The 20569-nt window shown below is 55.5% G+C and overlaps 8 protein-coding genes across 8 annotated transcripts; 5 read left to right on the forward strand and 3 right to left on the reverse strand.

Annotated features, from left to right (window-relative positions):
- Positions 1-147: 147 nt before the first annotated feature.
- Positions 148-1379, forward strand: BAUCODRAFT_64611 (uncharacterized protein; the record flags this gene model as incomplete). The annotated part of the gene is made up of 3 exons (XM_007675514.1): positions 148-891; positions 966-1218; positions 1312-1379. Coding segments are annotated over 3 exons (1065 nt in total), but the record flags the coding sequence as incomplete, so codon positions are not given.
- A 966-nt stretch (positions 1380-2345) lies between these two features.
- Positions 2346-2838, reverse strand: BAUCODRAFT_119896 (uncharacterized protein; the record flags this gene model as incomplete). Its single annotated transcript, XM_007675619.1, has 3 exons — positions 2346-2450; positions 2515-2647; positions 2789-2838. 3 exons carry the CDS (start codon positions 2836-2838, stop codon positions 2346-2348), a joined length of 288 nt encoding a protein of 95 aa, XP_007673809.1.
- A 156-nt stretch (positions 2839-2994) lies between these two features.
- On the forward strand, positions 2995-5789 carry BAUCODRAFT_30837 (uncharacterized protein). Its single transcript, XM_007675275.1, has 3 exons — positions 2995-3269; positions 3329-3515; positions 3575-5789. Exons 1-3 carry the CDS (start codon positions 3222-3224, stop codon positions 5392-5394), a joined length of 2055 nt encoding a protein of 684 aa, XP_007673465.1. The 5' UTR covers positions 2995-3221; the 3' UTR covers positions 5395-5789.
- A 246-nt stretch (positions 5790-6035) lies between these two features.
- On the reverse strand, positions 6036-7000 carry BAUCODRAFT_374180 (uncharacterized protein). The gene has a single exon (XM_007675620.1). The coding sequence runs from the start codon at positions 6573-6575 to the stop codon at positions 6171-6173; it is 405 nt and encodes a 134-aa protein (XP_007673810.1). The 5' UTR covers positions 6576-7000; the 3' UTR covers positions 6036-6170.
- A 424-nt stretch (positions 7001-7424) lies between these two features.
- On the reverse strand, positions 7425-9242 carry BAUCODRAFT_21966 (uncharacterized protein; the record flags this gene model as incomplete). The annotated part of the gene is made up of 2 exons (XM_007675244.1): positions 7425-9181; positions 9236-9242. The coding sequence occupies 2 exons, from the start codon at positions 9240-9242 to the stop codon at positions 7425-7427; spliced, it is 1764 nt and encodes a 587-aa protein (XP_007673434.1).
- A 332-nt stretch (positions 9243-9574) lies between these two features.
- BAUCODRAFT_145643 (uncharacterized protein) lies at positions 9575-11452 on the forward strand (the record flags this gene model as incomplete). The annotated part of the gene is made up of 3 exons (XM_007675621.1): positions 9575-9682; positions 9741-11322; positions 11394-11452. The coding sequence occupies 3 exons, from the start codon at positions 9575-9577 to the stop codon at positions 11450-11452; spliced, it is 1749 nt and encodes a 582-aa protein (XP_007673811.1).
- A 518-nt stretch (positions 11453-11970) lies between these two features.
- On the forward strand, positions 11971-12944 carry BAUCODRAFT_119900 (uncharacterized protein; the record flags this gene model as incomplete). Its single annotated transcript, XM_007675622.1, has 4 exons — positions 11971-12362; positions 12416-12483; positions 12544-12843; positions 12901-12944. 4 exons carry the CDS (start codon positions 11971-11973, stop codon positions 12942-12944), a joined length of 804 nt encoding a protein of 267 aa, XP_007673812.1.
- Positions 12945-13919: 975 nt separating this feature from the next.
- On the forward strand, positions 13920-20445 carry BAUCODRAFT_84209 (uncharacterized protein; the record flags this gene model as incomplete). Its single annotated transcript, XM_007675601.1, has 6 exons — positions 13920-14313; positions 14356-15002; positions 15513-15648; positions 15697-16149; positions 16357-18411; positions 18688-20445. 6 exons carry the CDS (start codon positions 13920-13922, stop codon positions 20364-20366), a joined length of 5364 nt encoding a protein of 1787 aa, XP_007673791.1. The 3' UTR covers positions 20367-20445.
- Positions 20446-20569: the final 124 nt, after the last annotated feature.

Below are 20569 nucleotides of genomic sequence, written 5' to 3' on the forward strand. Positions count from 1 at the left end.
ACACTGACGCACACACTGCTTCTAGCATGATCCACCAACACGTACCATCAACATCTTCTGTAGCGCTCTCAGTCACCACCACCGGCTCTACCGGATCCGACAATTGCTCTCTTGCCAAGGAGCCGTAATCCACAGAACATCGTCACTATGCCGAACGGCTTTTTGAAGAATACGGCTATCGCCGTTGTCTGGCCCATCGACGAGTTCACCGAGGCAGGCTGGACTAAGCAGAAAGTCGAGTCATGGATCACTAAGGCCGGTGGTCGCATGCTTAGCAAATTCACCAACAAGACCACTCACGTCGTATGCGACGAGAAGCGATGGAAGATGCGTGGCGAAGTCGTTCGAGAAGCCATCAAAGCTCGCGAAGCCAATCAGCGACTGCGCATCGTGAGCTCAGAGTGGCTTGAGAAAACGTTGCGGGACTCAAAGCGCGAGAAGGAGCAATTCTACAGCTGGGAGAAGAAAGATCGTGATGCGAGGGAGGTTCAGAAGAAGGTTGATCAGGAGATGAAGAAGAAGGAGGGCGGTGGTGGCAGCGTCAGCAATCCACAGGCGCACATCCTGGCTGACGTCTTCATGGAGCACACCGAACAATACCTCGATCCGAAGGAGAAAAGCAAGATTGAGGCAATGGCAACGAAGGATAGAGAGGCGATACGAAAGAAGTTAGAGGAGGAGGTGCGGACGAAGCAGGAGAAGGAACATGACGAGAAGCGCAGGAAGACTGAGGAGGAGAAGGCTCTGATGAAGAGGGGCTCGAAGAAGGCCAAGAACGTGCTGTTCTCTGACAATCATCACATACTCAAAGACTGCACGGGTTTTTCGTACGAGGTCGTACTGACCAAGGTTGACTTCAAGCTCAACCGCAACGAGCGGTGCACGCTGACGGTAAGCCCCATGACCACTCGAATGCGAGCTATAGAATGGAGATACACTGATGCGTCTGACAATGAAAGCTCCAGATCTACGAGTCGAACACGCAGCCCGAAACCTACGCTACCAACCTCCACCACGCCGGTACGTTCAGAGTCCCTTCAATCAACATCATCGCCGCAATCGGCTGCAACTACCATACCGCCCTCCACGCCTTCAAGAAGATCTTCCATGAGAAAACCGGCGTAGAATGGGACCACCGCATCGAGTTTGCAGACTTCAAGTTGAAGCAGGATAAGCGTAACCGTGGACAAAGCACGGGCTCGCCGGCACTGACAGAGCGTGGCCATCCCGTTGCCGAGGGTGAAGATGAGCTGCACAATGCGCCGGCAGATGGCGATGGGAAGTGGCAGTACTTTGGGAATGCCTTGAAAGCGACCAACGACCCAGACTTCAACAAGCGGACTTTCTTCTATCAGCCGCCGGCATATGGGACGAAGGGCGCGCTTCCCAAGAAGGATGAAGAGGATTTGGAAGAGCTCGGGCCGCCGCTTGCCAGTCATGAAGTAACGACTGCGAATGAGGCTGCTTTCCAAGGTGGTGGCTTGACTGATGAGCTAGTACACGAGTTGCAGGGCTATGACTATGATGTCGACGCAGTGATGAGAGAGATGGAGGGTAAGCAAGCCAATGCTCTGCCAGGACATCTCGACTTCGATGATCTTGGCGACACGAGCAATCCTCTCGACGGGCCAGATAGGTATGCGGCCTTTACCGACGGCGGGCAGGGTTACACGCAGGCTGCGGAGCAAGTTGCGGGCGGGCTGGACGATTTCGTGAGTGAGATGCAGCAGCATGCTGCGGCGGCGGACTCTTCAACTCAGTCTGACGACCATACCCACGCTTCCAACAACGCCGACAGCTACGAGCTCGACTCGCTTGATCTCGATAGTAGCATTCTTGGCAAGCGCAAGGCATCTTCGGAGGCCGCGAGTGCGGTGGCAGAGAAGAAGCAGCGGAGTGGCTCGCCCACTGGAGCCGTCCAAGATGTGCCTGCTGAAGTAGAAGTTGTTGAGGAAACGGCAGTCGACTTGCCTCAGGCTGATGGTGAGCGTGACCGAGTTGATGTAGAAGCCGTTGCAGTGCCCGAATCCGAAGCTGTTGCGCTGCCTGGGTTCGAGGCCCTTGCGCCGCCGGAGGATGAAGACGCGGTCGTCTTCCACGGACGTGGCGAGCGCGAGGATAAGCTCTAGACGCGTCAGTTGTCTAAGTATCGGAACAACGAGTTCATACTTCCGGGGAAGTTAAGGGTTTGGCAAGAGCCCAGATATTGGGATGGGGCATCGGAGAGCTGCAAGAATGCATAACCGGAGACTGGAGAAAGGTTTCTTGCTTGCTTCGGTATGGCGTTTCGTCTCAGAGATGATTGGTGCTGATTTGATTTCTTTGAGCCCGTACCACCAGCTAGCTTAATTACTTCGAGCACCACCCTTCTCTGCTCGTATCTCGTCCATCTTCTTCACCCGCAGCTTAAACTCGTCGTATTGACACTTCTCGTAGCTGTGTCTCTCATCCTGGACCTGTATCAGCAACTGACACTCGCGCGTTCCGCGAACCGAAAGGGACCGCCATGCGTACCATACACGTCCACGGCATGAAATAGTTATCGTATCGGCATTTGTTGAGTGGGATGAGCAGGTGGGCGCAGGAGTCACGGTATGGTAGGGGTACTCGGGCGGCGGACATCTCCTCCCTCGTGGCTTCTGTAAGCCTGTCAGCGTCTGATGGCCTCATCGGCGCGCGGTACGCTCAGGCGCATTATCCGTATGCAGCCTCCTTGCTAGTGGTGGACTGAAGGGTACATGTAGTGGAAGAAGATGCCGACGTACTTGTTGTCCCCGTAGCTGTTGACCCATGATCGCCCAGCCCGACGGCCTCCTTGACAGCTTCCACGACCGTCATTACGTCTGTTACTGCTTTCACGAGCACGAGTCGCTGTTCGGCAAGCATTCAATGCATGTCCAGCTCTCGGCATCTCCCATCTCGGGCCGGATGATTCTCCGGGCCATCAACGCGACTTCCCACGCGTCTCCCCTCCGCCGCTGCTCCTTCCATTCTCGAAAGGCGCACGGTCACCCATCCGCCGCACGGATACGACATCGCCATCGCCATCGCAGGTACAAATAGTGGCCCAAGACGCCGGCCGCATCCCTCCTCCACCTCCACCAACATTACAACACCTTCGCTGAACATACCAACTGCGAGCGCTGAGCGTCGCTGATTGGAGCGCATACTATACCGTACTGCGACATATACGCATCGCTTGGGCACGGGTGAAGGGCAACATGGCAGGCCGCGGCGGGCAGACCATCTATGCAGCAACATATAGTAATGTATGCATATCCACTGTCGAAGCCCAAGCGCAAGCAGCATATGTTGATGTTGGCGTCAGGTTCCAGTATATGAGTTCAATATCGCGGGCAATCATGTGATGCGCCGACGGTCCGACAACTGGATCAATGCTACGCATATCCTCAAGGTCGCCGACTATGACAAGCCGGCGCGGACGAGAATCTTAGAGCGGGAAGTGCAGAAAGGCGTGCATGAGAAGGTACAGGGCGGCTATGGAAAGTACCAAGGTACGCTTCAGCCCAGCCGGCACCCACGTACGTAAGCTAATCGCATACCACGGCACCAGGGACGTGGATCCCGCTGGAAGACGGCAAGGCACTAGCTGCCAAGAATGGTGTGCTCGAGAAGCTCATGCCCATCTTCAGCTTCGTGCCTGGTGACCGCAGTCCACCGCCGGCTCCCAAGCATGAGACCGCCGCATCCACGAAACCCAGGGCGCCACGAGCGCCACCGCAGCAGCGCAAAGCTCCGCAAGCTCCCATGTATCAACATGCGCAGGACTACGAGCGACTTGACGTCCGAGACGGCGAGACCATGGAGGATGATGCTGTAGCTTCAGAGTCCCAGTTCGACGAGTACGATATGCCACAGCAGTACACCGGCGGCTCGCGTAAGCGAAGGCGAGTTGAGGAGCAGTTGTCACAAGCCGAACGCGAGCACACATTGTGGGGTGAAGATCTACTAGACTATTTCATGCTCCAAGACGGCACCATGGACGCCATACCTGCCTACCCGCCGCCTCCGCCGAACGCAAATCTGGACCGCGCGATCGACGAGAAAGGCCACAACGCCCTCCATTGGGGTGCAGCGATGGCCGACATCGAAGTCGTCAAAGACCTGATCCGACGTGGCGCGAGCATAGACGCCCAGACCAAGACGGGCGAGACACCGCTCATGCGCAGCGTCATCTTCACTAACAGCTTCGACAAGCGAAACATGGACAAGATCGCGGAGTTGCTGGTCCGCACTGTCAACATGCAGGAATGGCTGACTGGGCGTACCGTCTTCCATCAAATCGCAAACATCACGCAAAGCAAGAAGAAGTACGACTGTGCGCGCTATTACATGGATTGCATCCTTAACAAGATGGTTGAGGTCCTCAGTCCGGATCAGGTAGAGCGCATTCTCAACGAGCAAGATCGTGATGGCGACACAGCAATCACCATCGCCGCCAGAAATGGTGCCAGAAAGTGCGTGCGGAGCCTGATTGGTCGCAACGCGGCAGTAGACATTCCCAACCACAGCGGCGAGACAGCCGACCAGCTAATAGTACAACTCAACTACCGCCGACAGGAGCGAAACAGACAGCTAAGCTCTTCGCCCTACCAAGCCGACGGCCTTCCATCAGCGACGAGTGGCGCAGTCCAACCACTCAACGACAGCATACCATTCAACTCACTAGTGCCACACTCCTCCTTGCCAATCAATGGCATCTCCTCCCAACCTAACGGCGCACCCAGCGAAGTGTATAGGTCCGAAGCGGCGCTCACCCTCACAACCTCCGTCCTTCCCACAGTCATCACCAAAGGCCGCAGCATGGCCAGCGCGATGGACGCTCAAGTCGCAGACAAAGATGCCGAGCATCAGGAAGCGCAACGAGTCCATACAATGCGGAACGGGGAGCTGGACGCCATGCGGCGGCAAGCGGAAGAGTACCGCGTCAAGGAGATGGAGCAGACTTCCGGCGGCATCGAAACTGACGACCAACTACTCCAAGCGTTGGACGAGCTGACCCGGGAATGCGAAGGTCTCACGGAGGAGGAAGAACGTTTCGCTCTCGGCGAGCTCATCAAGGCTAACCTTTCATCACCTCCACATCCTGATCGGAACATCGCCGCCGAAGACCACGAAGCGATGATCCGCGAAAAGTTTTTAATGGCGCGAGAAATCACACAGCTCCACCACGAACGCCGCGAGCTGATACGTGCTCTCGTGCAGAACGTGGCAAGCGCGAGTGAAGGCGAGGATAGACATCTCATGTACAAGCGGCTAATCACGGGAGCGTTAAACGTGCGCGAGGAGGATGTGGAGGGTATGTTACCGGAGATCGTGAATGAGCTCGAGGAATGGAAGGGGATGGAGGCTGCTGCTGCTGCTGCGGCATAGGAGGCTTGCGGGCAGGTGTGTACAGGAACCACGACGGGGGTCGTACGAAGAGTAACGTATATCATAGACTTGCGGCCATTATTCGCGTTTGTACGTGATGGTGGAGGTAAATATTAGACCATCAGTCAACCAGCCAACCGGAGTCTGGACAGCAGTTCGGGCCGGGAAACGAGCTCAGAAGCCAGTGTCGCATCCATCAACCATCGACATGGTTGTCCATGACTAGCATATGGGCAAGATCCTTCGAGTAGCCTTGAGAAATGTCGGCGACTGCACAGACTCCTTCCTTGACACAGCCGGCTTCGACTTCTGCGTGTGCCATGCGTGTCCGCGAGCTTAAGCCGAGCCGCTTAACCACGAGTCTTCTGTCCCTAACGTGGCAAGTATTACTCGCCCTTCCCTTGCTGCGTGCGTGCCACCCATCGATGCCGCATAGTCGTTCAAGAATTCCGCCGGAGCTGGGTGCTGCTTGGTCTCCTCCACGTGCATCTTCGTCTTCGGTGTGAGTGTGCTGTAGTCCATGATAAGAGTGACCTTCATGACCGTGGTTGTATGGCCGAAACGCTTCTGGTACAACAGACGCAGCCTCCACTTCAAGCGGAATTGGTCATCGTCTTCAAGGTCCTCGGCCATGTACTTCTCGTCGCTCAGAGTGCATACATGAACCGTATAAACGATCTGCTGCTCGAGAGCAAGCTTGTCGCTCACTGACAGCCCGCGCCACATCTTCTTCCAGACACCGGTCATGGGAGTCGTGTTGTGCTCCTTCAGCATTCTTATGGATGAAAGCTTGTGGCAAGGAGACGGAACGGGACCTTATGTTTGCAAATTTTTTTCAAGCCCGATCTGATAAACGGCTTGAGGTTCGCAGCATTGTTGGCAGTGTACTCTGCGGCAGCCACCTCCGGATCCACGTCTGATTCGTCTTCCGATGCGTGATGGTGTTCGACGTTGAACGCCTCGCTCGGCCTGTCCGTCTGAACATCTTCCGCGCCACCTTCCGGAGTGAGCATTGCCTTCGTTGTCTGTATCCTCCATCCACTTCCCAATTCCGCTCTAGCCTTGAGGACGGGTGCGCTTGGAGATGTGCCGCCACCAGCTCTGCACAACATGGAGATAGCCTTTCCATACCGCGACCTGATACAATTCAGCTTCTCCCAGCCAGCAATAATTGCCGACATGTCACGACCCAAGTTACAATGCTGGATTCTGGGTTCGTCGTATTTTCTTCACGTTTTGAGAATGGGATGTGCAGAGGGTCCTCTGAGCTTGCGGTGACGCTGTTTTCACTGCGAGGGTGGCGAAGGCTTCATCAGCCTACATAGGATTATACCATGTTTCATGGAGTCTCCGGAGGCGTCCCCCGATAGTGACAACCCTTCCGACCGTCATGGCGTCAAACTAGCATGCCTTTCGCGGATCTTTCTGGGCTGCTGATCGACAGACAAGAAGCTGAGAAGGACATAACGGCTGGGGAGCAATCATACTCCGTTCTGGCACTCACGGCAGACCACGCCATGGGGACAGTAGCATCATATCCGTAAGCAAGGGCAGTGGGATCCTGTCGCTTAAGACACCGTTGCGACAACCGAGATGCGGACTGGCTCATTTCGACGTTGTCCAGCGATCTCGTTAAGAAGGTATCATCGGAGGCAGGCTGGAGCGAAGAGCTCGCCCATTCTCCGCACGACGCCACAAGAGGGTGGTGGAAACGGTGCGTAGCCAACACGGCAACTACAGCATTGAGATCGCGCTCCCTTCCCCTTGCGGCGACAAGCAACCCTGAACGTCGGCTTCTTTGACTTGTGCAGCAAGCATCCAGAATATCGTATGTAACACTTCTACAGCAGCATGTCGCCAACGCTCGCTTTGACGAGAGATTCCTATCGCCGGAACAGGGTATCTTATACTAACAGACGAGCACGCTTGTATCTGCATGCATTATACCGTGCGCATCGATCGTTTATTCAGCCTTCAGTAATCGTACTCTGCATCACCGCAATCTTGTTCGTACGGCCACACAATAGCGCTCAGGCATACCCCCCTTCAAGCAACACCAGAAACGTACTCTTGTCCCCGGCCGCCTCCAAGTAAACATCTAGCTCATCATCCCCATCAATCTGATAGCTATCCTCCGTCCCATCCTCGTTCTTAATGACACCCTGCACACGCGTGACCGTCGCCGCCCCTGCTTTACTCGCCGCCGCTTCGTGCAGAGAGGCCAGGGTCCGGGTAGCCAGCTTGCCGAGCCACATACGCGGGTGATTGCCGATCAAACTCGATTGCGGCGAAAGGCGGAAGTAAGCGGGTATAGGCTGCGGTTCGGGCAGGTAAGGGTTGGTCAGGGCTGGATCGACAGCCATGCCGAAGCTAGGACCGGAGAGGCCGTTCTTGACTGTGGCTTTGTTCTTGCGAGGCTTTTCGGTAGCCGTCGCCGCGGCTTTCTTGCCTTTGCCACCCACTCTCAGCGCGCCCGGTCCAGGTCCAGTGCCTTGCTGATACTGCTTCCTGCTTGGATCCCTCCGTACGCCATCGTCATTGTAGCGCTTGGTAGCATCTCTACACAGCATATAGACGCAGCGGAGTTTGTACGGATCACCTTCGGTTATGACGCTCTGCAGCACCGGCGAAGAGTTATGCCAGGCTTGCTGCAACTCGTTCCAATGCTCCTCACCGCAGGCCATGCGGGTGGTGTAGTGGTCGTGCTCAAGAATGTCGTAGAAGGCTTTACGAAGCTTCTTACTCGCCAGCGGATTGAGACCAAGCGCATTGTTGGCATCGGCAATGCTCATCTTCTTCTTGTTGTCACGCATCCGCTTCGTGACGTCGGAGCATATGACATCAATGGCTACAGCCTTCCTATCCAGGTTCGGTTGCAGTGGGTGCATGATAGCTGATAAGTGCACGTTCTCACGTACCAGGCGGTCCTTGGAAGCCTGCCACAGGCCGCTTTCCATTGTTGTCTTCTTACGCTCGATGCCCATATCCTGGCAAATGGCTTCGTAGTCGTCGCGAATGGTGACATACATCTCATTGCTGAGGTGCAAGAAGGCTTTGCATTCGTCGATGGTGGTCTCGGAATCGTAGCGAGGCGCCATACCCGCCTCGTCTGCAGGTAAAAAGCCGAAGCCACGAATGCGACGTCTCCGCTTCCTGGTGGCCAGCTTCGCTTCCGACTCTCGATGTAGGTCAGTAAGTCGTTGTGCAAGATGTGCTTGACGCTGAGCGAGCTGATCTGGCGTTAACCCAGGCGGCGGCTGCTGCTGCATAGCCATCAAGAACTCCGCCGACGTAGCAGCATTCACAGCATCCGTATCCATTTGAGCTTGGTCCTCGACTTCGTCCGCCTTCCTCTTCCACCGCTTGCTAGGCTTCGTAGTAACGTCGTAGGAGCCTGAGATGCCTCGCCTGATAAAGCCATGGCGTCTCCTCAGCTTGGTAAACTCGTTGTCGCCGAGCTCGTACCCTTCTTCATCCAGGATCTGACCGATACGCACGGCGGACTCGTTTTGCTCCCATAGTTGCCGTATACGCTCGACGATGACGGCTTCATCATCCGCGCTCAGGGTCCGACGGCGCGGTGGGAATTGCCAGACATCGTGAAACTGGCGTCGGAAGAGGCGCGCACTGGGAAGCTCACTCTCCGGCACGCTGAAGTGGTTGGCAAAGTACTTGACGATGTCTCGCGGGGTCTTCTTCCCCTCGACATACAGCTTGTAGCAGATGTCCTTCTTATCATCCCAGTCATACTTCTTGTACTTCTTGCCGCCTTCCGCATGGCCGCTGGCTGTGTCGAGTCAGTGAGTGTGCGGGCAATGTTAGAGGTAAATATATGACATACCAGACATTGTTGATGTGTCAGTACGGCGTGCTAAACCCTCGTGTGGGCTGAAAGTTGGCGATAGCGAGCACAAGCCCTACAATCGCGACTGACTGCCATGTGGCTTGGCTGAGTCATCGGCAAGCGGCCGCTTCACACTGCGCTCACACACACACGTAGATTGATGAGTACAACCAATTATGAGAAATCTCTCATCAAGTCGAGCCAGGAAAAAGGGTAGCAGATCGGGCGTCATCAAAACCCGCACTGAATCGCTCGCCATAGACCGCTCCAACCTCATTATCACGCGGCCGCTTCGGGCGCTTCAGGTGCGGCTTTGCGGTCTATATACCCGCATCGATGGAGATCGAACCGTCCTTCCCACAAGCGCAGACGGCGAGTAATGCTCCACTCGCCCCTTTGGCATGCGCGACATGCCGTAAGCAGAAGAGGAAGTGCGATAAGCAAGTGAGTCAATCCTCGAGCCGGCATCAGTCTCCGCAATTCGCTTACTGTTCCGACATAGCTCCCTTCATGTAGTTTATGCTTGCGGATAGGCCGTCCATGCGACTACACCGAGGAACTCCGTGCGGGATCAGCACCGTCTCCTGAGGACTTCAATGCTTTACGACAGGAAGTTGCTGAGCTCCGCAATCTTCTTACGCGCGATCCTGCCCTAAGCAGCACGAGTGGGAACAACGTTGCCACCAACAGCAGTTACAGCGATGATAGTAGTGCCTTCCATAGCAACGGCCCACCAACTCACGGGAGTCTGCCGAATGACATTCTCTCACCTACTGGCAACGGCAGCCAGTCCGGATCAACATGGCCCGGACCCTCTTCCTTCCCTTCGCTCTTCTTCCTCGACTCGAACGCTTTCGAATACGAACGCTTCCAAATACAGGCACCCTACGTACGAGTACCACCAGGCGCTTTGTCGTGTCTTGGAAGCTCTACAGAACTGAGAGCAATGATCGAGCACTACTTTGACTCCGTGCACTCCTACTTCCCCATCGTCTCCAAAATTCGGCTTTACCAACACCTGTCAAACCCTCTTCACGAGCCAGGTGCTGACATTGCCCTGCTCTTCATGTCAATGAAGCTCGCATGCAACGAACTCCCTGACGGCACGCCTCCACAAAGCCAGCTTTACCAAGACGTAAAGAGCTTCTACCATTACATCGAAGCGCAGAATGGCTTCAGCATCCAGCTGATTCAAGCCCTTGCGTTGATTGGCCTCTACGAAACCGGCCACGCCATCTACCCAGCCGCGTATTTAACCATCGGTCATGCCGCTCGACTGGGCATCGCAATGGGCATTCACGAGCGCAGTGTCCCGCAAATGCTCGCAAAGCCCACCACGTGGACCGAGCAAGAAGAGCGCAGGCGCGTATGGTGGGGCGTCATAGTGCTTGACCGCTACGTCAACATTGGCAACAAGGGTAAGCCTTTCGCAAGCGCAGATCCAAGTCTCGCATCGATCCTCCCTACAGACGACGCGAGCTGGGATCGCGGGCAGATGCTCGCAACAGCCCCACTAGCTCTATCCGCTTCAACATCCATCCGCGCGTCGCCCTTCGCGCGCACATGCCAAGCGAGCCACCTTCTCGGCAAAGTCCTCCGCCACATCAACGACAAGAGCCTACCTCTCGACTATCGCTTCGAAGAAGCACTACAACTCAGCCGCACCGTGCGAGCCTTCGCCATGCTACTCCCCGAAGAAGCCGAGTCGGACGACCCTTCCCACCCCACCCTGTGCACCAGCATGGCGTTATGCTACTCCGCCATACTTGAACTCTTCGACGCATACAGCTGCACCGAACGCGCCGTGCCCAACGCCCCGGATACGCAAGTTGTTATGCAAGAAGAGGCCATCCGAGGTATAAGCGACTTCTCTGCAGGAGCGCTCACGCTTGCTCGGCGCATACGCTCTTTTGCCGAGCGGGTGGGCCTTGGTCGGTTGAGCCCCTTAGTACTGGATGCGCTATACCAGGCTACTGCAAACTATGCGTGGTATGTGCGGGAGAGTTCGGATCCCAGCTGCGCGGAGCATGCGGCGGAGTTGAAGGAGGTGTTAGTAATGTGTGATCGGAGGTGGAAAGTGGCTGGTAAGTGACGATCCATAAGTCCTTCGTTGCTTGCTAGGCGACAAGTTAATGCTGACATGTTATCCTTGTAGGAGAGTATATTCGGATCATTGAAGCTACGGAATTCGCACTTGCGAGTAGTATCAGGTAGAAAACCTACGCCGATACTCGCTGAGTGCACTTTCCCAACCTACTACTTGCACAATACCCACACGACGCCACGTGGTCTACGGTGTCTGTCTTGCTGTGGCAGTTGATACTGTTATTGATGGAGTAACGCATACTTTACAAGGTCTTAGCACGACCTTAGCTGTGCCGGAGCCTGCTCAAGAACGGTAGCAGCTTCGCAAAGCTTGGCTCTGGAACGATTTCTGAAGACAGCTACCATACTTGCAATGGGGTTTATACCGACAAAGCATCACGCCTTGAGGTATATGGAGGTCTACTGCATCGCATTATGCAGAGCGCGTGGCGACATGCAGGGCCCGCTAGCTCAGCCCCCAAACTGCGGCCCAGACCGGACTGACTCACATGTGCATGTGCATTTACGATTCGCGTTACAAGGCAACATTCAGCGGTTGAAACACATTCGCAAATGTAGCAACACGACATGGCTACTTCTCAGACTAACACATGATCGCACGCTGCCAGACCAGACTGCTATCGACAATGGCTCCTTCGCTGCTTTCGCACGATTTCCTTGCAAAGCCAGCCGCGCATATTGCAGCATCCCGCGTTAACTTTACTGAACAAGGCTTGCCATGCTACGATGGCGCATACGCCGTGGTTCTCGACCATGCGCTCACCCACGACGAATGCGAGACTTTGGTCAAAGCGGCGGAAGCGAGCACGACCGAAGGCTGGGAACGAGCCATGGTCAATGTTGGTGGCGGACAGCAGGCAATGATAGAAGACATTCGCTGCTGTGGTAGGATTATCTGGGATGATCACGATGTGGTGTCTCGAATCTTCCGTCGTATCGAAAGTGTGCCTGAGGTGCGGGAGGTGCTGAGGTTGGACAATGCGCCAGGCATTGTGGGCAAGGGCCCGCTGAAGCGAGGGTGAGCTGCATGATCGTGTAATCATTGATGAGTGATGTAGCTGAGACGAGTAGCGAGGTATGGCGCTTCACTCGCTGTAACGAAAGAATGCGCTTTCTTCGGTACACAGGTGGTGAATATTGTACGTCGTTGCAAGTAATGTCTTACGCAAGTCCGATTCAGTGGCTGATTATAGCATTAGTCCGACCTCACTGTGACGGAACTTACGAGACTCCTGATAGATCGGAGAGAAGCTATGTGACTCTGCACCTCTACCTCAACGATCATCGTCCAAGGCGAAAGGAGATACAGGCCATGTTGCCAGAAGAGCGTGAACAAGCGGAAGCTGTACCGTTGGTCGGCGGTTCCACGACGTTCTACTCGCGCGATATGAGCAAAGAAGTGAAGGTGCTGCCGAAGGCGGGCCGGATACTGCTGTTCCAACACCGGTCACTGATACACGAGGGTGCGGAGGTAGTCAGTGGCGTTAAGCATACCATGCGTACGTTATTACGCAAAGCCAGTTCACGGTAACCGTGGTTGCTGATTTTGCAAGCAGGTACTGACTTGATGTATGCACTCGACAAGGGAGAGAACGCGTAGTACGGTAGGCCAACAGGAGTCAGACAGCCTCAGATGGGGCGGGGGAAATGGCGCCGTGTAGACGATGTCTAGGTCGGGGCACGGGATGAAGCTTGGTGACGCTTCGCAGTTAGTGAAGGGTTGTAAGGGCGTCAGCATCTCGGTCATATTGTACGCTGTATATCAATCACTTACGGCAAAAAAGATGGAAGCCACCGTCCTCACCTGGTAATCGGAATCGAATGGAACTCGCGCACCCTCTACCCTGTATTGCTACAGAAGCAGTGAGGCACAAGAACGCCGCGTATTGCACTAAAGTCATCGTACCAAGGTACAGACAATCTTCGCACTGGCTCCCATAGCCGGGCCAACCCATCACCATTCTCGAACGAGTCCGGAGACGGGAGGGACGGCTGTAATTTCTGATGCCAAGTGCAACCATGAGTGTCATGGTAGGCCCTCACGGGCAGTTGTCCAGAGCTCGCGTTGAACACGAGTTGAACGTGCAGGTTGAAGATCCCTCCGAATTTCTCATTTGCGCTGTAGGACTTGCTGCTGGGCAGGCATGTCTGTTTGTGAGCAAAGAAACGCGGCGGTGGTGAGGACGGTGCTTGAGGGAGAAGAGAAGGCAAGCTGAAGTGCAAAGACTCAGAGCCAGATGCACACGAGTCATACTTATCTGCGGGGACTAATGCGCCTTAGGCATTTCGGCGCGGTTCGCGTGCCATCATCGTCACCTCTGGCGGACGCTGCGTGTGACCTCGATAGCATGGTTATTGCTTACACCTATAGATCTACCCCCTGACAACGCCTATCCTCTCGAGCTACCGATTGCCTGCTGTTGCTGTTGCTGCTTGTCGCTACGCAATATGAGCATCGCATCGCTAGCAGCAATTGTTGGCAGGGCAAACGCCTCGTCCATGAGTAACAGATAGCACAACCCTTCCACTGCTGTAGGCAAAGCAGAGCTTCCTAGGTTGGGAAGAAAACAGGGCGATGTCTTGGTGGCAGAACAAGATCATCCCGTTCGCTCTCCGCAGACTGGACATATTCGAAGACGCAGCGCTCGACCCCAGCAACTTCGATGCGTCCTTCGGGAGGAAGAGTGCGGTAGAGCTTCGAAACGTAGGACTCAAGGTCGACCGCATTTGCAAGCTACTCCAGCTACCACCGGCGTTGCGTGTAGAAACAGCAAAGGTGCTGTCACTACGTTTGAGCCTCGGCTTGGACTTCTACCAAGCGGCGCTACAGGCTGATGTTGAGGGCGTCGTGATCAACGTCCGCCTGGTGAACGAGAGTGAGGATGTTGAAGGCGGAGAGGTAAGCTCGAAAAGCAGGACGAGAAGCCCAGAGCACCGCAAGACTCACAGAAGGAGAAAGTCTGGCAGCGGTACGGACGATGACTCTCACCTGCCAACTACGGACGAACTAGCAAAGTCCTTCTTGTTGGATGAGCCACCTCAGGAGCGGCAGAAGCTGGAAGCCTCCTTGGCCGCCAGCAAGCACCGCCTGGAAGAGTCAGTGTCGTCCGGAAGCAGTGAAGGCGCCGATGTCGGCATTGGAGCGCCTGTTGGCCTGCCCGGCTTTTTGGCAGGCTATCTGCAACGGTGCATTGATGGGCTGCAGATTCGCGTGAAGAACATTGAGTTGAGGTTCGAGACCGACGTGACGGGCAACGTCTTGTGCACAACCCCTGTGACGCTTCGTCTGAGGATCGGCTCTGCCTCCCTGGAAGATCTCACTCATGCTGGTCCGAAGAATGGGCGGCATGGAAAGCGTCATGTCGACATCCAGGACGTCACCATGGATCTGCTTTCCGACGCCTATGTCGCTGCGCAGCTTTCCAAGGCTCCGTCGCGTGCGTCGTCGCGGCCACAGAGTGATGTTGCAAGCCAGGGATCGGCGCACTCTCGCCACTCTTCGGATGTGGCTGCGCCTTTCAGCGATCATAGGGAGCTTCCTCTCGTGCATCCGACACCGGCTTTATCATCCGAGATTGCAGGGCTACTTATTGGGACGACGGCACCCGTCGCTACGGACGAGATTCTTGATGAATCAATGAGAGATAGCAGGACTGGGGTTTCAGCATCCGAGATCCAACTTGGGGATGACAATGTTAGTTGGGGTTCACGGCAGAGCAATGAGAACGGTGACGCTCAGGCCGAAGACCTGTGGGGTTCTATGGCTAGCGAAGACGATCTGCCTGAGTCTTTGCTTCTCGAGCGTGCATCTACGCCTCGACCACACCAGTCGAGAGATGCAAGTCCGAGCATGTTACGCGCTAGGCGTGCTGTCTCACCTTACGACCGCAGCTTGCACAGTCCGGGCTCGTGGCCCCGATACCAATCGAGCCCAGAGCAGCGCACGCTCCAGCAAAGCCCAGGTTCATGGCCTATGATGGACCAGAGCCAGCACAGCATGTATCAAGCTCTGACGCCAGGCCCTGCACTTGATATAGAGGATCCTATGGACAACAAACGTACAGCGCTCCAGGCGTCTGCGCGAAGCCTGGATCAAGACAACCTTTCCGTTGATACGGAAGACGACGCGTCCGACATGGCAGACTCGGAAGTTAACGACATGGCCCAGTCGCGCGTTTACAGCCACCGAGAAGCGGAGAGTCTTTACATGAGTGCTATGACCCACGAGCCATCAATCAGGATACCTGGTGGCTGGGGCTCCGAAGGCACATCTAGCGAACGTTCGGTCTCTCCAGATGTCCCGCGTTTCCAGCATTCTGCACAAACAGTCAGGACTCGAGATATGGACGCAGAAACGACTGGTGGTTCATACAGTGACGGGGAGGAAGCGCCTGGTAACGTTACGCCACGCGCAGGCACACCGCGCAATGAGGAGGCTTCGCAAACGCATGACAACATGACCGCGAAAAGGCTACTTGATGTTAATCAGCTGTCATTATGGTTCTCCGTCCAGCACGACAGCGTTATAAAACCTCCAAACCAAGCAGTGACGGCATTCAATATTGCAGTCAGTGTGCCTGGTGCCTTCTCAGGTCACGCTGATTCCACCACATACGACCCGCTCGCAATGTCTGAGCACCGTGTAGGCGGCGACCCGCAAGCAGCATCTGCGAATGTGCCTGGTCCATTGGACAGCAGTGAGGATTTTGAGATTGAAGGTGGCAGCGCTTTTGGCACACTCGACCTCTCATCTTGCCGCCTCCTGTATGCGATAGCATCTGCGACCAACCAAGCGCTTCGTAGACGTGCAGATAGCGCCAAACCCAAGTCGCAAAAGCCAGCACCAGCCAATAGCGCTTCCGACAGCGGTACAACATCGTGGTCATTGAGTCTGGCATCTTTGCAGCTGTCGTTTATGGATCGGCTAGCCGCCCAAGAGCCAACCGAGCACGACGTACCTCTGGTCAACCTCCAGTGTGGCAAGCTCTGCTTCAGCTACGGCGTTGACACAGCAGACTTGCATCTTGGGCGCCTGCAGGCTTGGCTGAGTGGCAGTGAGCTCCTTGCTTTCGACCGGCAAAGTACGCTAGGAACATCGACACTGCTCACGGACGCTACGCCAGACGTCGCAGTCAGGTACGATGGTAGTAAGACGACGATGCATCAAAGACCAGTCGTTGAGGTGCATCTCGACACGCTACCGTTGCGCTTTACACTTGACCTTGCTGCCTTGGATGACACCTTAAGCACATTTGGCGGACTAAGTGGTGTGCTAGAGCTCAGCAGCTCGTTGTTGGCAGAGTCGACGATGCCTGCTTCACCCAAGAAAGGCAAGCCTTCGAAAGGCGTACACTTTGCGAGCGATCCGCCTGCCGCAAACACTGGTTGTGAGATCAAGCTCAATACACGTATATCTGGAGCAGATATGACTGTGCGCGGCACCGCCTCGGCCGTCAACGTTCGCACAACGACTCTCAAAGCAATCCATCGCGAAGCCGGCGCTAAGGCGACAGTGGAGCATATCATCGTTTCCGGTCCATATGATGGAAGCACAATTAACCCGCCCATAACTGTCGACATTGTCAGCACCAAAGTCGAATACTTATTGTCTCCGCATGACAAGGATCTGGAGCGGCTGCTGTCACTGCTCACACCTTCGAAAGACAAGTATGACAGTGACAACGATATCATTGTGGACGCTCTGATGCGACAGCGGAGAAAGGGCGCTCTCATCCGGGCTTCCGTTAACAGCGTGAAGGCCAAGATAAGCGAGTACGACTGCATGCACGATCTGCGAGCACTCGGCGAGGAGCTCAGCAAACTGTCCGCCGTTGCGAAGTACCTGCCGGAAGATGAGCGGCCCGGCATCCTCACACTGGTGCGACTGCAAGATGTCGAGGCGCAGATACCAATCAGTAACAGGTTTGGTAGTTTGAACATTAAGGCACAAGACTTGCACTGCGCCAATGTTGGTCTGCCGTTCCTACTCGCCTTAGCCGTCGGCGATCTTGCCGTATCTCGTGGTAGCGAAGCTCTCATACACTCTCTGGTGCCGCTCGCTGGTGGAGACAGCAGCATACCTATGCTTATGGCACGCATGCTTGGCAACGAAGCCGAGCCCACTGTCAAAGTCAAACTCTTCAATGTGTGCGTCGAATACAGCGTTCCCATCCTCGTAGCTTTGGTCAACCCGGCTGCCGTCAGTACTGAAGAGGTCGTTACAGATCTTGCGCAGTCTGTAACTGATTTCGCCTTCGAGCGCGAGAACAGCGCCAATAGCAGCCCGCTCAGTCAAGCGCCAGCACCCTCTGTGAAGAAGACCAATATTGACCTTCTCGTGCACGACTCAGCATTGGGTTTTACGCCAGAAAAGCTTCCGTCAAAGGTGTTGTTCGTCTTGACTGACGCAAAGCTCACGACACTTGTGCCGCCGGAAACCACCACTAGTGCTTCACTTGCATTGCGCAAGGCCGCCATCTTTGTGACGGATAGCCGGGACAACGGCGCAGCTGAGTCCGGTGCTCCAGCTCGTGGTGTGCTCGGTAATACCACCACCAGCATTCGCTTGTCCGTGGCACTTGCGAAGCGAAGATACGTTTCCGTAGGTTCAATCATGTCCGCCAAAGTTTCAGTCACCGCAACCGATATGGAGGATGGTAAGTCGAAGGCTGTCGGTGTCGAGGTGAGTAACGAGCTGTTCTTGCTTGAGTCCTGTGCGGACTCCACACAGACTCTGTTCGCCACACTCGGTGCGCTGGCGCCGCCTACGCCTCCCAGTAAGCAGCCGAAGTATCTGACGCAGCCCATGACAATCGAGGATATGATGGCATCTTTCACCGGCGATGCATATACCAAGCCGGAAGCCGCTCCAGCCGAGATGCTGTTTGACGTGGAGGACGATGCGGGTGTCAATGCAAGCCATGTTGACTTCGATGCGCTCGGAGATGCGTTGGGGATGGATACTGAGCCTGACAACCTGCTCGCGGAATCAGAGATGACCTCCAGTTTGTACGAGCCGTTAAGCGGCTTGTTGGGCGACGAAGAGCAAGCAGGAGCTGACAGGCCGAGTGAAGATTTTAGCGAGACGGTCGAAAGCTTGCTGGAAGAAGATCCGTTCGAGATGACCATCTCACCGGTTGACGCAGGGCTAAGCGATGCGGCGCTGATGAGAGAACTAGTGAAGCAGTGCAAGCCTGCGGCAGGTGACCCGCCTGTCGAGCTGGACTTGTACGAATTTGAGGATCTTGGCTTTGACGCGCTTGGTAGCGGTCAGCAAGCGTTGGGTTCTGATCTCAGCTTCGCCGCGCCGACTGCTGGACATCGCAACAAGCTGCCTATGACAGACATTACGCAGAAGCTACCTTTCAGAATTCGCCTACGAGACACGCACATCATCTGGAACATACACGACGGCTACGACTGGCAACGCACCCGCGAAGGCATTACGCAAGCTGTCGAGCAGGTGGAGGCGCGAGCGGAGGAGCGAATGGCGAGAAGGCGGCATGCTCAAGAGCCAGAAGATGAGGAGTCTGTTATCGGCGATCTGTTATTCAACTCGATTTATGTCGGCGTGCCCGCTTATCACGACGCACAGGAGCTGCGTCGGCAGATCAATCGCGGCATCGATGACATGGCCAGCGAAACGGAGAGCTTGCCCGTATCAGGCCAGTCACGCCCGACCGCCTACTCCGCATCAGGTCGACCGCTGCACCCTCCCCGTCGGAGGCTGAAGCTCGAGCGCAGCAAAGCACACAAAGTCGCCTTCGAGTTGAAGGGTGTCGCAGCGGACGTGCTTGTGTTTCCACACGATTCAGTAGACGTCCTCCAGGCCGTTGATCTCCGAGTGCAAGACTTTGAGATCTTTGACAACGTGCCTACCTCCACTTGGCGCAAGTTCTTGACCAGCCTCGAAGACGGTTCAGGCGGTAGAGAAATGGCAAAACCAATGGCGCACATCCAGGTACACAACGTGAAGACACTGCAGGACTACTCTGCTACGGAACTCGTCATCCAGGTAACAGTACTACCGCTGCGACTGCACGTCGATCAGGATGCGCTGGACTTCACGGCACGCTTCTTCGAGTTTAAGGACGAGCAACAATCGGCCGCCGGCGAGTCAGGCGAGCAGCCCTTCATCCAACGGTTAGAGGTGGACACCGTGGACCTCCAGCTAGACTACAAGCCGAAGCGCCTCGATTATGGCGGCCTGCGCTCTGGACACACGACCGAGCTAATGAACCTTATCACGCTCGATGCCGCAAACATTCGCCTTAAGCATGCGATCGTCTACGGCATCAGAGGTTTCGAACCCATTCATAAGACGTTGAACGACATCTGGATGCCGGATATACGTCGTAATCAGCTACCTACTGTACTCGCCGGGCTCGCGCCTGTCCGCAGTCTTGTCAACATTGGTAGCGGGGTCCGTGACGTCGTCGCAATACCAATCCGCGAGTACAGGAAGGATGGCCGCATCGTGAGAAGCATTCAGAAAGGTGCGCTACAGTTTGGCAAGACCACCACCTCCGAACTAGCTCGCCTTGGTGCCAAGCTCGCAATCGGAACGCAGAATGTGCTCCAAGGGGCAGAGAACCTGCTATCGCCGGCAACTGCTTCGCCGACCGGCAGGCCTGGAGTCGGACGTAGAGTGTCCTCTGACCAGGGTTGGCATGATCTCGATGAAGAGGGTGAGAATCATGAGCAGCGAGCCATCTCCGCTTATGCAAATCAGCCGCTGAACGTGTTCTCCGGCCTTCGGTCTGCGCGTAGGCACCTGGAGCGCGACTTGCTAACCGCACGAGACGCCTTCATCGCTGTGCAAGGTGAGATCATGGAGAGTAACAACCCTGGTGCTGCCGCCGCTGCATTGGTTCGACACGCGCCTACGGTGATCTTGAGGCCGGTCATTGGTGCATCGAGGGCTGTTGGTACGACGCTGCTTGGTGTTGGGAACCAGATCGACCGGCAGAACGTACGGCGTGCTGAAGATGTAAGTCCTCAAGCCCATGTTGTTGCATGCTAAAGCTTACAAAGGTGCAGAAGTACAAGCACAGGTAACTCTGGCGGCAGCGGCGCATTCGAAAACATTCGTGGGTGTGATTTCGGTGCAGCCATCACTGCTCTTGAACTGTCCGCCTGTCTCGGCCTATTCTCAAAGGAAGTATTTTCAGTACAATCGTAAACGCAGGTGGGTATCTTCGCAACACCCAAAGCCAATCAATCCCA

Source organism: Baudoinia panamericana, assembly GCF_000338955.1.
Source record: "Baudoinia panamericana UAMH 10762 unplaced genomic scaffold BAUCOscaffold_3, whole genome shotgun sequence".
NCBI lineage: Eukaryota > Fungi > Ascomycota > Dothideomycetes > Mycosphaerellales > Teratosphaeriaceae > Baudoinia > Baudoinia panamericana.